Source organism: Sus scrofa, chromosome 6 (genome assembly GCF_054392235.1).
Source record: "Sus scrofa isolate SSC_HxYL_T2T_F1_AM1 chromosome 6, Sscrofa_HxYL_maternal_Yorkshire_Landrace_v2.0, whole genome shotgun sequence".
Classification (NCBI taxonomy): domain Eukaryota; kingdom Metazoa; phylum Chordata; class Mammalia; order Artiodactyla; family Suidae; genus Sus; species Sus scrofa.
In genome coordinates this window covers 159,509,023-159,521,203 of record NC_139388.1, presented here as the reverse complement: position 1 = coordinate 159,521,203, position 12,181 = coordinate 159,509,023, and the positions used below count along the sequence as shown (strand labels likewise).

Sequence of the window (12,181 nt, the reverse complement as noted above, 5' to 3'; positions counted from 1 at the left end):
GAGGAGGAACACAGATAAAGCTTTGTTGAGGTTTTTTCTTTTTCTTTTTTTTTTCTTTCTTTTTTTTTTTTTTTTTTGCTTTTTAGGGCCACACCCATGGCATATGGAGGTTCCCAGGCTAGGGATCAAATCGGAGCTGTAGCTGCCAGCCTACACCACAGCCACAGCAATGCTGGATCCAAGCTGCGTCTGCCACCTACACCACAGCTCACAGCAACACTGCATCCTTAACCCACTGAGCGAGTCCAGGGATAGAACCCCGACCTCATGGTTCCTAGTCGGGTTCATTGACCACTGAGCCACACAAGAACTCCTTGTTGAGTTTTTAATATATGCCAAGTTCTATACTAAGTTGTATTTGCCTTTTTTCAATTAATCATCCGAGTGAGCCTTTGAACTTTATAATATCATTTCCTCATTTTATAGGAAAGGAAACAAGCTCAGAGTGGTGAAGTAAAATTCTAAGGTCACCATACTTAGGAAGTGACATAGACAGAATTTGAACCCAGGTCTGGCTGTCTAGACTCCATGGTATTACCCACTCATTTGAGGACACTCCTTACATAGATATTGTGCTGATATTAGAGCTACTAAGAATGTGGAGATGAGGAAGAGTTTAAAAGGTCACCTTCATAGCCCCATTCCAAATCCTCAACCAAGTCAATGTTCCGAAAACCTGAATCCTCTATTTAAAATGTTTCTGGTTTTGCATGCTAAATTTAAGAAGGAAAAGATATGCACTAAGTACAATTTTCGATGCATTAAGCATTCAAGAGCACAAGTTTAGTGGAAAGATTAACTTTGAAGCAAGAATATAACTTGTCAGTTTCCAGTGAAAATGCATTTGAATTCCAGTACATACTGGGCTCTGCAATCTTTTTTTTTTTTTAATTTTTTTCCCACGTAGCATTTCTCCCAAGACCTAGTCTATCACCCACTTGCTTTCCTTCTATTATTCTTAGACCATGATGCATAAAAAACAAGGTTTACATTAGGTTATAGGGATAAAATAGACTGCTTCGAAAATATTTGTGTTTCAAATAAACATCTGAAGCAAAATTTATAGTCCTTTCTGGGGTTCCGACTGCCCAAGAGCTGCATATGTATTACATTTATGTCCCTTTCTTCCTATGGAGTGTCAGACAGATGCCATCAGGAAACACGACTGGGCACGCACAGCAATGTCTCAAACAAATCACAGCCTCTACAAAGCAACCAATGGCATCCAGTTTTCAGGCCCAGACTGACAGATTTCATGACCTGGAAGAGAGCTCTATTAATTCTATCCCACACATTTTTTGAAGGGGAGGGAAACAGCTGAAACTGCAGGGAGAAAACACACAACACCACACATGTGCACACGCACGTGCACACACACACACACACAGAGTAAGAAGTTGCTTATCTCTAGTTATAAGGGGATAAACTTAAAGAAAGACATAGTCATAAAGCCATAGGACCAAATTCTCCAAAACCCACGAATACTGATACAATTACTTAATTATCACACCATGCATGCCAGTCTTCATTACTAAACACCTATGTGCCTCCTCTGTGTCAAGCACGTTCTTTCCTTTTTTTTTTTTTTATTTTATTTTTTTTATTTTATAGCCACACCTGCAGCATATGAAAGCTGCCAAGGGTCAAATCGGAGCTGCAGCTGCTGGCCTACACCACAGCCACTGCACCACCAGATCCGGGCCACATCTGTAACCTACACTGCATCCTTAACCCAATGAGCAAGGCTAAGGATCAAACATGCATCCTCACAAGACAGCGTCCAGTTCTTAACCCACTGAGCCACTAGAGGAACTCCCATGTGTTAAGCACTTTCTAATTGATGGGAGTTAAAAGGGTCAACAAGAGATCCAGCTCTCAAGGACTATATAGTATGGCTAACAAACACAAAGACGACATTATTAATAAAGTTAGCTACCAACAAAGTGCTAACGAAACAAAACAAACAAAGAGAAACTAATCCCATTTGGGGTTAAGGAAAGGCCTGGCCCTCCAGGAAGTCCTACTAAGCTCAAAACTGAAGAATAGGCAGAAGTCAGTCTAGGAAATAGCAGAGAGCCACAGACGGATTGAGAGTCCAGTGGTTCTCAAAGTCTGGTCTCTGAACCACCAGCATCAGCATCATCTGGGAATTTGTTGTAGATGAAACTTGGGCCCCACCACAGACCCAGGGAACCCAAATTTCTGGGAATGAGATTCAGCAATCTCTGTTTTAACAAGCCTTCCAGGTGATGCTGGTGCAGCTGGAGTTTGAGAATCACTGGTATATGCAAAGAGGAACTACAAAGCACAGAATGCCCGGCGGGTGAACAGGGTTAGATGGAGATGGGGCGTGAATGCAGACACAGATGTTGCTTGTGGGGGGGGATGAGTAGAAGACATGTCAAGAAGGGCTTTGTATATGCTGAAAAGAACTTTGGATTTTACCAAGAGAATTAGGAAGGACCTTTAAAATACGATAACTGTGTATACCAAAAACACCCAATAATGGTGCTATTAAAACAAACAAACATACGCAATCACAAAGATAGTCCCCCAGATGCCATTCCAGGGACCAAAAAACCTCATTCCTACACAAGAGTAGATATTAGGATAGGAACAGCTTGAGCCCTACCTTTCTTTCTGGAGTCTTTCTTGGCGCTGGTTTTCACAGCTACTTGAAGTTCTGTCTCAGTTGACATCCTACTAAATCCTTAGTCCACTTCACACAGATCCCGGGCCTCGGCCAGGCTCATTGAGGCCTCTTCTCCAAGAAAACGAGTCCTCCCTTCAGAAATGACACCGACAGCTGCACATTTCATTCAGTTCTTCCGAGCGCTGCAAATCAAGGGAAGAGAACGTTCAGAATAACCACTCGGTTAAAGGTATAGATTAGGGAGGGAAAAACATTAAGAGGGTCCATCGCCAAAGAGGATGAGAGGCCTTATTTGCAAAACTCAAACTAGGTGACACAAAGCAGGTCTTTAAAACTCTGGATTTTCAAGAAAAGCAAAACTCCATTCTTGATGTTCCATGTTTCTTACTGTCAAGTGCTAGATGCCACCCAGAAAATACAGCACAGGCATATTTCCTGAGAGGCCCCATGGAGACATTTCCAACAGCGAGGCACCCATCCATCAGCCAAGGCTGACCAGAGCCTTGGCAGCTAAAGCAGATCATAGCGAAGTGACCTGTGGTCTTTCCCTCACTGGCAGGCATCCGAGGGGACATGGTGTTGACATACAATTGGGCTCTGAGGGTAAGGTGACAAATGGGGCTGAGAAACTTCGCAGCAAGCCAATTTTGATGTCAGCTTTTCCCCCAGCTATAAGAGCAGACAAACATTTAATGCGGGGAGGAAAAGAAAAGAAGCAGGCAGACACACATTTCATTCCTTCTATGATAAATATGCATTGCACACTACTAGGTACTATTAAGTTCAGACACTATGCTGGGAAGAGATAATCATGATAATACCACCACTTCAATTACAGCCAGTATTTACTATACATTGACTATATATGATGCCCTCAGCTCCTGCTTCACATACATTATCTCATTTGATTTCATTTAAATTGAATGAATGTAGTCCCAGTGTCAAGTCAAGGATCTTTTCCCAGGGACGGACTCTCTGATGGTTTACATGTAAGAGTCCGGCTGAAAATAAACATTTCAGGAGGTATCCATTTTTAAAGAATATTAAGATAAAGCTACTGAAAATGGATCTTCAAACCTGTGCAGCCAATTCTTAGTTCGTCCCACAGATCCAGGAAACTGTTTAATCTGAAAAGGCTGATGCCAGTTTCAGCTCAAAAAGAATAATGATCAAAACCTCTTAATCGTGCCATTAAAGATAGCTTAACTACGAAGTCTAATACGAGAGCCACTTAAAGCTGGAGTAAGGGAGTTCCCGTTGTGGCTCAGTGGTAACAAACTCAACTAGTACCCATAAGGATGCAAGTTCAATCCCTGGCCTCACTCAGTGGCTAGGTTAAGAATCCAGCATCGCTGTGAGCTGCATTGTAGGTTGCATACATGGCTCAGATCTGGCGCTGCTGTGGCTGTGGCATAGGTCAGAAGTTATAGCTTCGATTCAACCTCTAGTCTGGGAACTTCCATATGCTGTGAGTGTGGCCCTAAAAAGACTAGATAGATAGAAAGTTATCTTTCTAGTCTTTCTATCTATCTATAAATGAAAAAATAAATAAGAATTGTAGGAATTCCCATCATGGCACAGTGGAAACAAATCCAACTAGGAACCATGAGGTTGTGGGTTCGATCCCAGGACTTGCTCAGTGGGTTAAGGATCTGGCGTTGTTGTGAGCTGTGGTGGAGGTCACAGATGAGGCTCGGATCTGGCATTGCTATGGCTGTGGTGTAGGCCAGCAACTACAACTCTGATTAGACTCCTAGCCTGGGAACCTCCATATGCCGCAGGTGTGGCCCTAAAAAGACAAAAGACCCCCCCAAAAAAGAATTGTAGTAAGGCTTAAATGTAGGGAAATTCACACCTTATCTAAAAATACCTGCTTTGTTTTTAACAAGCCATTTTTTTCAGGAGGACACTGGCCCTGAATGAAGGTGCTTACAATAAAAGATCTGGAGTTTCCATCATAGCTCAGTGGAAGGGAATCTGACTAGCATCCATGAGGACACAGGTTCAATCCCTGGCCTTGCTCAGTGGGTTAAGGATCCAGCATCACCATGAGCTATGGTGTAGGTCGCAGGAGTGGCTCAGATCTGGTGTTGCTTTGGCTGTGGTGTAGGCCAACAGCTGCAGTTCTGATTCTACCCCAGCCTGGGACTCTCCATATGCCATGGGTGTGGCCCTAAAAAGACAAAAAAAAAAAAAAAATAGAGGATCTAAAGCTGTAACTGAAGACAATGTAAAATTATGTTCCTAGAATGGGGTCCTTACATAGAAAATGAGAGCTTTTCTGCCACCTTTGTGCCATCTATCAGCACCATAACACTAAGCCCTCACCCACTTCCTAACTTCTCATCCCCAAAAGACAACAATCCATGAGCGATGACAGAGTCACAAGACTTTGTCACATAGGGGCATAATGATTTTATTAATAATGCCAATAATTTAATTACAACCAGTATCCACTAAGAATCTACAATAGGCAGGTGCAAATAAATGCTGGCTCATTCATGTCCACAAACGTATACTATGCAACCATGCCGTCCGTGGCATAAGAGTCAAAATCCAATTCCTGCCCTCAAAGAAGTTTAGTCTAGCAGAGGTGTCAGTCATGTGAGGGACTGTAATACACATGACCAGGACAAAAACAGACTAACACCGGGCGTACTGGGGCACAAAGGACCAAGCTTCCACCTTTGCATGAAAGTCAATAAAGCTTCACAGAGAAGAAGCTCTGTGTGATATTGAAGAATGATGCCTGTGATATTGAAGAAAGATGCTTCTGTCCCATGAACGATAAAGGAAAGGACCAATGGATACTCCATAAAGAGATGGGTAACACATGAATAAATGTTTTTTTTTTTTTTTCAGTTAGATCAGTGTGTTCAAGGATACTTCAGATTAACAACCAGAGTAATAAAAGGAGGCCTAAGTCTAGGCGGGAGGTGACATACCTCCCCATCTCCCCCATCTTCCCTTGTGCCGTTGCCTTTCTCTGGAATTTTTCTTTTCATGTCTTCCTTGATATTATCAAGGTTCAGTGCAAAGAGGTATCTTAGGCAGAAAGCTTTTCTGATCTATTAAATGGAATTGTAATAGGGAAGAACGCATCTGGCTCCATACTGGATCTGTTTCTCTTACTTTAACCTTTGTACTCTATTGCTTTTGTGACAAGTTAAGAATGTTGTCTATAGCCTGAAATATACGGGATAGCTCATTCTCAAGGCTCTGACCTTTAAGGTATAACACTTTTTCATTCATATAGGGATAAAAACTTGCAGGACAGAGAATAACATTCCTCTTGATGGAGATTTACAGGAACATCATGATCTGACCTTTGTGGACAGGTGCAAGAACAAAGGATTATGACACCAAGAAGTTTGCAACAACCAACCACACTTCCTCCCCTTTTAATATAAAAGAAGCCTTAACTCTAAGGCAAGTAAGCTGGTTCTTTGGGACATTAGTCCACCATCCTCTCACTCTGCTGGCTTTCAGAATAAAGTCACCATTCCTTGCCCCAACAACACATTTATTTATTGGCCTATCATGTGGCAAGTGGTATGAGCTTGGACTTGGTAAAAGAATCTCTCCTCACTCACGCTATAATCTGATTCTTGGCCATCTTTATAGTTGAAGCCACTTAAAAGCAATGTGAGGCATTCCCGTCGTGGCGCAGTAGCTAAAGAATCTGACTAGGAACCATGAGGTTGCAGGTTCGATCCCTGGCCTTGTTCAGTGGGTTAAGGATCCGGTGTTGCCATGAGCTGTGGTATAGGTTGCAAACTTGGCTTGGATTTCTACGGCTGTGGTGTGGGCCAGCTGCTGTAACTCCAATTCAACCCCTAGCCTAGGAACTTCCATATGCTGCAGGTGTGGCCCTAAAAAGCAATGTGATATTGAGGCAGTTACTCAACCCCTCCTTGCCTCTGTTTCTCCACCTTTATAATCTCCACTATCAACTTCATGGAACAGCTGTGGAGATTGTGATCATACAGGTAACATGCTTGGAAGATTTTCTGTACATCTCCTGGCAAGTATTTAATAAATATTAGGTACTGGTAATTCCCTATGTTACCAACACAGGAATACAAGGTCACAACACAGCCTCAAGGTCACATCACTGGTATGTGGCTACAAGTATATATTATATACCCTCCTTTCACAGAGGAGGAAACTAAGGCAAGTTAAATCTGCTTTCTAAGGATAAACGGCAGGAGATGGTAGAATCTATGATATTTCTATCATGTGAGTCTTGCACACAGTGAAACCGAGCAGGACCCTAGAAGGCCTTCCCAGAATGGACCTGCCTGCCTGGGAAGTTCCCCCCAACCCATGGTCTCCACCTGCCTTTTTATCTATAGAAAAACTTTAGTCCAAGAACCAATTTAATCAGAAAAGTGAAAAAATTACAGAGAAAAAAGAAAACAGTAATAGTAATTCAGCCATTCAACAAAGTCAAGGACCTTGGTTCTTCAAAGACTATAGATCATATTCTGAACCATGTCCTTGGAGCTGTTTTGCAGGTGCTGAAGCCCCCACCGGGTGGAAGAAGTCAACCGCATGCTGCCTACAAGCACACAGACCCCAGGCCAGATGGAACCAGAGGGCTGATGACGCACCACCCACCAATCAGGAAAATGTCCAGGAGCTGATCACGCCCTACTCTTCAAACACTCTAAGACTCCTCACTACCCCCTCTAAGGGGGGCACAGTTGAGGCACTAGCTTTGCCTGGTCATTAAAGCTACGTTTTCTGTTTCCTCCAACTCTGTCTCCATGTTTCTGTCTGGCGTTGGTGTATAGAGGCAGTCGACATTTCAGCAACAACAGTAGGTACCTAATTAATAAATGCAGAGCTGAACCATAAGTTTTACACAATTTCCAGCACTCTTAAAAATCCATGTATGAAACTGGATTGGATTTGGGACATTTTCTCCCCTTCATGAGACATGATACAGCTCCTCTCCCTATTTTGTGGGCATCTCCAATGTCACTTGTTTGATGAAATGTGATTGTGTTCAAGTGTTACAAGCATCACTTACGAATTCCTGAAGTACATCCCCATATAAATAAAGGAAACCAGCATCATTTCGAATAAAAACCTGCATAAGGAAGCTACAGTACAGAGAGAACGTTCCACCACCAGGACCCTGGTATCCCCTTTAATTTTCCAAAAGCCAGAGGTTGAGCAAATGCTGTGAAGTAGCTCCAAATTATTTAGGAAATTCGTTTCTTTGTAATTAAGGAGATTAAAGTCCTCTAGGGCCAGACACCACGTGACAACTCAAATCATTTTTCTCCAGTAAAAGCTGTGAAACCCTATCAGTTAAATTCAGGCTCGCCTAGAATTTTGAAATGCTTCAATAATGTTTCTTTGCTCCACACAATCTGCAGTAATTTAATATTCCTGAAGTGTGTCAGGTTTTTTATAATGAGCTCTTCAAATCTAAATGTGAATTATGTAACATTCCACTACAGACATTCTGTCTACTGAACTGCTTCTAAATGTAAAACACCACGTTCAGTGATGGGGGTGGGCAAACACCAAACCACAAAGCAGAGAAAACAGACAGGTCTTAAAAAAAAAATTAAAAAAAAAAAGCACAAAGGGTTTGAGCAGCTACAACAGCACAAACACATACTAAAACATGTACGTAACACAAACTTGTGTTCTTTCTTCTCCCCACCCACCCTCATAGGCTCCTGTGCTAAAATGTAGAATAGCTAATGTTTGTGAAGGCTCACTATACTATACCATGAACTTCTCACATACTGTCTTATCCAATCTTTCAATTACTTGAGGAGTTAGAGATTGTTATTATGGACATATGACAAATAAGGGAAGGGAGGCCCAGGCCAGTTTAGCAGCTTGTTCATGGTCATGGGGCTGGTAGTCAGCACAGCATCAGGCAGGCTACAAGCCACTCTTCCCCCAAACCCTTCTGGATGTCCATCAGCTGGGGAACAGACCAACAAAATGTGGTGTATCCACACAAGGGAATATTACTCAGCCATAAAGATGAAGGGAACATTGATACACGTTACAATATGGATGAACCTGGAAAACAATACGTCAAATGAAAGTGAGACACAAAAGGTCACTTATACTGTGATTCCATTGACATCAAAAATACCATCATAAATAAATCCATAGAGAGAAAGCAGATCAGTGGTTGGAAGGCTCTGGGGGGAGCAGGGGAGAAGAGACTCCCTAAGGGTTACAGGCCTCTGGGAGAGATGAAAATGTTTTGGAACTAGATAGAGGTGATGGTTGAACCACATCATGACTATAACAAATACCACTGAATCACACACATTAAAATGGTGAATTTTATGTTATGTGAATTTCCCCTGAATTTAAAAAAAAAAAACAAAAAAACAAAAAAACTTCCCAGCCAGGTCCCACATCCTGATTTAAGCCTTGCTGATACGCTAAGGACACTGCAAATTCAAGTCTCAAAGGAAAAGCCCACCTTAAAAACCAGCTAAAGAGGTCACCTTCCCACCAACAGGACTTTGGGTTTGAGTGACAGCCACTGTATGGATTAAAAATTGTATGTGCTGCTCTCAGATGTTTCATGGGACACCTTAATCAGCTTCACCCCAACTATAAAGCACTGAAAACAGGCCATTTATCAACAAGGCACATTGGGTGGCATTAGTACAGATGAGAAGCCTCGGTATCCCCATCAATAAAATGGAAAGACCATCACCAAGTGTGTAAGATTTGGAAGATCAATTAGATTTGGGGACTTACAAAGCCTAGCTCTATCGACAACAGGGTAGTTTTTGTGTAAGAACGAAGGATACTTAACTCTGCTGATCTTTACAAAAAGAAACAGGACAGGAGTTCCCTTCCTGGTTCGGTGGTTAATGAATCCAACTAGGAACCATGAGGTTGCGGGTTCGATCCCTGGCCTCCAACAGTGGGTTAAGGATCCGGTGTTGCCGTGAACTGTGGTGGAGGTCGCAGACTCAGCTGGGATCCCACGTTGCCGTGGCTCTGGCGTAGGCTGGTGGCTACAGCTCTGATTAGACCCCTAGCCTGGGAACCTCCATATGCTGCGGCAGCAGTCCTATAAAAAGGCAAAAAGACCAAAAAAAAAAAAAAAAGAAAAGAAAAAGAAACAGGACAACAAATGAGAAAACAATGAAGCTGTTTTTCTATGTGGCAAGATTTTGGGTGGTAAAAGTAACGGGGTGACCAAGTACATGGATGTGGCAGAGGGTGATACTTCTCAGAGTATAAGTCTGTGCTTAATTTCCACATTAGAAAGCATATTAATGCTCTACATCATTGGAAAAAAAAAGAAGTTAACAGGGATGGGAAGTGGGGGAAAGGCTAAAACTGGAAGTGAACGGAAACAAATGAATCCAATTATATTTCAAAGGAGCATCATAAACACAATCGCTGAAGGGGTGGGAGAGAAAGAATTAATACGAACAGCTTACAGACACAGAATTTGACGGTTTATACTCAGCCTTCAACAGGGTTGGGGCAGGGGGAGCTGCAAGCAAACCTCAAACTTGTTTTAGTAGGCTTTTTTTGGTGGTGTTATGGGCAAAGCAATTACAAAACTCTTAGATGTGTTTTAGCATCGGGCAAAGGAGTAAATGCTTTGATGTTCTTGGGAGCCAAGATTCTCACTACGCAAGAAGAGACATTAAAATACAGAAACGGGGAAGGCAGGAAAGAGCACTGTGGGGACAGACTGGAAACTGGAGATTTCAGGGTAAACTCGTGGTTTATAAAATATACATGCAACACGCCATGTATATGAGTGCATGCACACACATGTTTGTATGCGTATTATTTCCCAGTTCTGTCCACTCAACAGGCCTAGGAGCAAAGATACCCCAGGGACAACACTGATACCTTAATACCTAGATTTGGGTCTCTACTACCATTCCCCAGTAAAAAGAACCAGAGGTTCATGGGAAAAAGGGTGATTCCAGAGCTGGGGCAGGGCAGGTACAAGATGAACATGAAATATCTTATTCCAGAAAATAAGGAAGTGCTCAAAACGAACACCAATGAAGAGCAGAGAGCATAAGGATACAGATGCCATCTTGGAGGCGCACTCACTGGCCTCATCAGGAGCAACTCAAACTTCAGTGTAACTCAAGGATGGTAATAAATAGTAAACCACTGGGAAAAAACAAACAAACAACAACAACAACAAAAACAGGAATCTATACCCAAATCAGACACACCAAAGAAGGCAAGGCTGTCTTGCTTAGAGCAGAATAGGTTCTGTCTAGCAAACACAGAGGACGTGCTGGAGTATAAAATCACATTTTGCAGGCATCAGAGTGAAGCTTAGTCAGACCAGAATCACCAACAAATGCTAAATCTGGGGAGTGTTTTGTTTCATTTTGTTTTTAGATGAGAAACACTCCATTTGCAGGTCTTGTATTGCTGGTAGGGGAAAATCTGTGATCATTTAACCAAGCAGGATCCTATGAGGCCTTCCTAGAGTGAACTCCCTGCCCCCCACTCACGGCCTCCACCTGCCTTTTTAGCTATAGAAAAACTTTAGTCCAAGAACCAATCAGAGAAGTGAAAAAATACAAAGAAAAAAGAAAACAGTAATAATAATTCAGCCATTCAATAAAGTCAAGGACCTTGGTTCTTCAAAGACTACAGATCATATTCTGAACCATGTCCTTGGAGCTGTTTTGCAGGTGCTGAAGCCCCCACCGGGTGGAAGAAGTCAACCGCATGCTGCCTACAAGCACACAGACCCCAGGCCAGATGGAACCAGAGGGCTGATGACGCACCACCCACCAATCAGGAAAATGTCCAGGAGCTGATCACGCCCTACTCTTCAAACACTCTAAGACTCCTCACCACCCCCTCTAAGGAGGGCACAGTTCTTAAGGCACTAGTTTGCTGTGTTCCCCTCTTTGCCTGGCAATTAAAGCTACATTTTCTATTTCCTCCAACTCTGTCTCCCCATTTCTATTTGGCATCGGTGTACAAAGGGAGTCGATGTTGCAGCAACAATCATACATACTGTGGAGAAACCGAACAATACCTCAATCACATTATCAAAATTAACTCTAACAAGGATGAGCAGATGGATCTCAGATGATACCTCGAGAAGACTACGTCATCACACGCAGTATTCCTGGCCAGGAATCTAATCAGAACATGCATTTAAAATTCTTCAAAAGTGTGGTAACCAAAGACAAAGAGAGGCTGTGGAAATTAGATTAAAAGGAACAAAAGTGGTAGTTCCTGTCGTGGCTCAGTGGTTAACGAACCCGACTAGCATCTATGAGGATGCATGTTCAATCCCTGGCCTCGCTCTGTGGGTTAAGGAACTGGTGTTGCCTTGAGCTGTGGCACAGACATGGGTCAGATGTGGCACTGCTGTGGCTGTGGCATAGGCTGGCGGCTACAACTCCGATTCGACCCCTAGCCTGGGAACCTCCATATGCCACAGGTGCGGCCCTAGAGACAAAAGGACAAAAAAAAAAAAGAAGAAGAAGAAACAAAATTGGCACAATGAATGCAATACTTGTACTGGAT

The 12,181-nt window shown here is 42.7% G+C and overlaps 1 protein-coding gene across 51 annotated transcripts in view; it reads right to left on the bottom strand.

The window, feature by feature from the left end:
• The window catches only part of DAB1 (DAB adaptor protein 1), a 1,225,890-nt gene that overhangs the window by 286,691 nt on the left and 927,018 nt on the right, over window positions 1-12,181 (bottom strand). For 50 of the 51 annotated variants that reach the window (XM_021093137.2, XM_084957877.1, XM_084957886.1 and 47 more), the window contains one exon: window positions 2,633-2,835. In XM_021093137.2, the coding sequence (XP_020948796.1) occupies window positions 2,633-2,699 (67 nt within the window). In that variant the 5' untranslated portion in view covers window positions 2,700-2,835. 51 annotated transcript variants of the gene reach the window in all.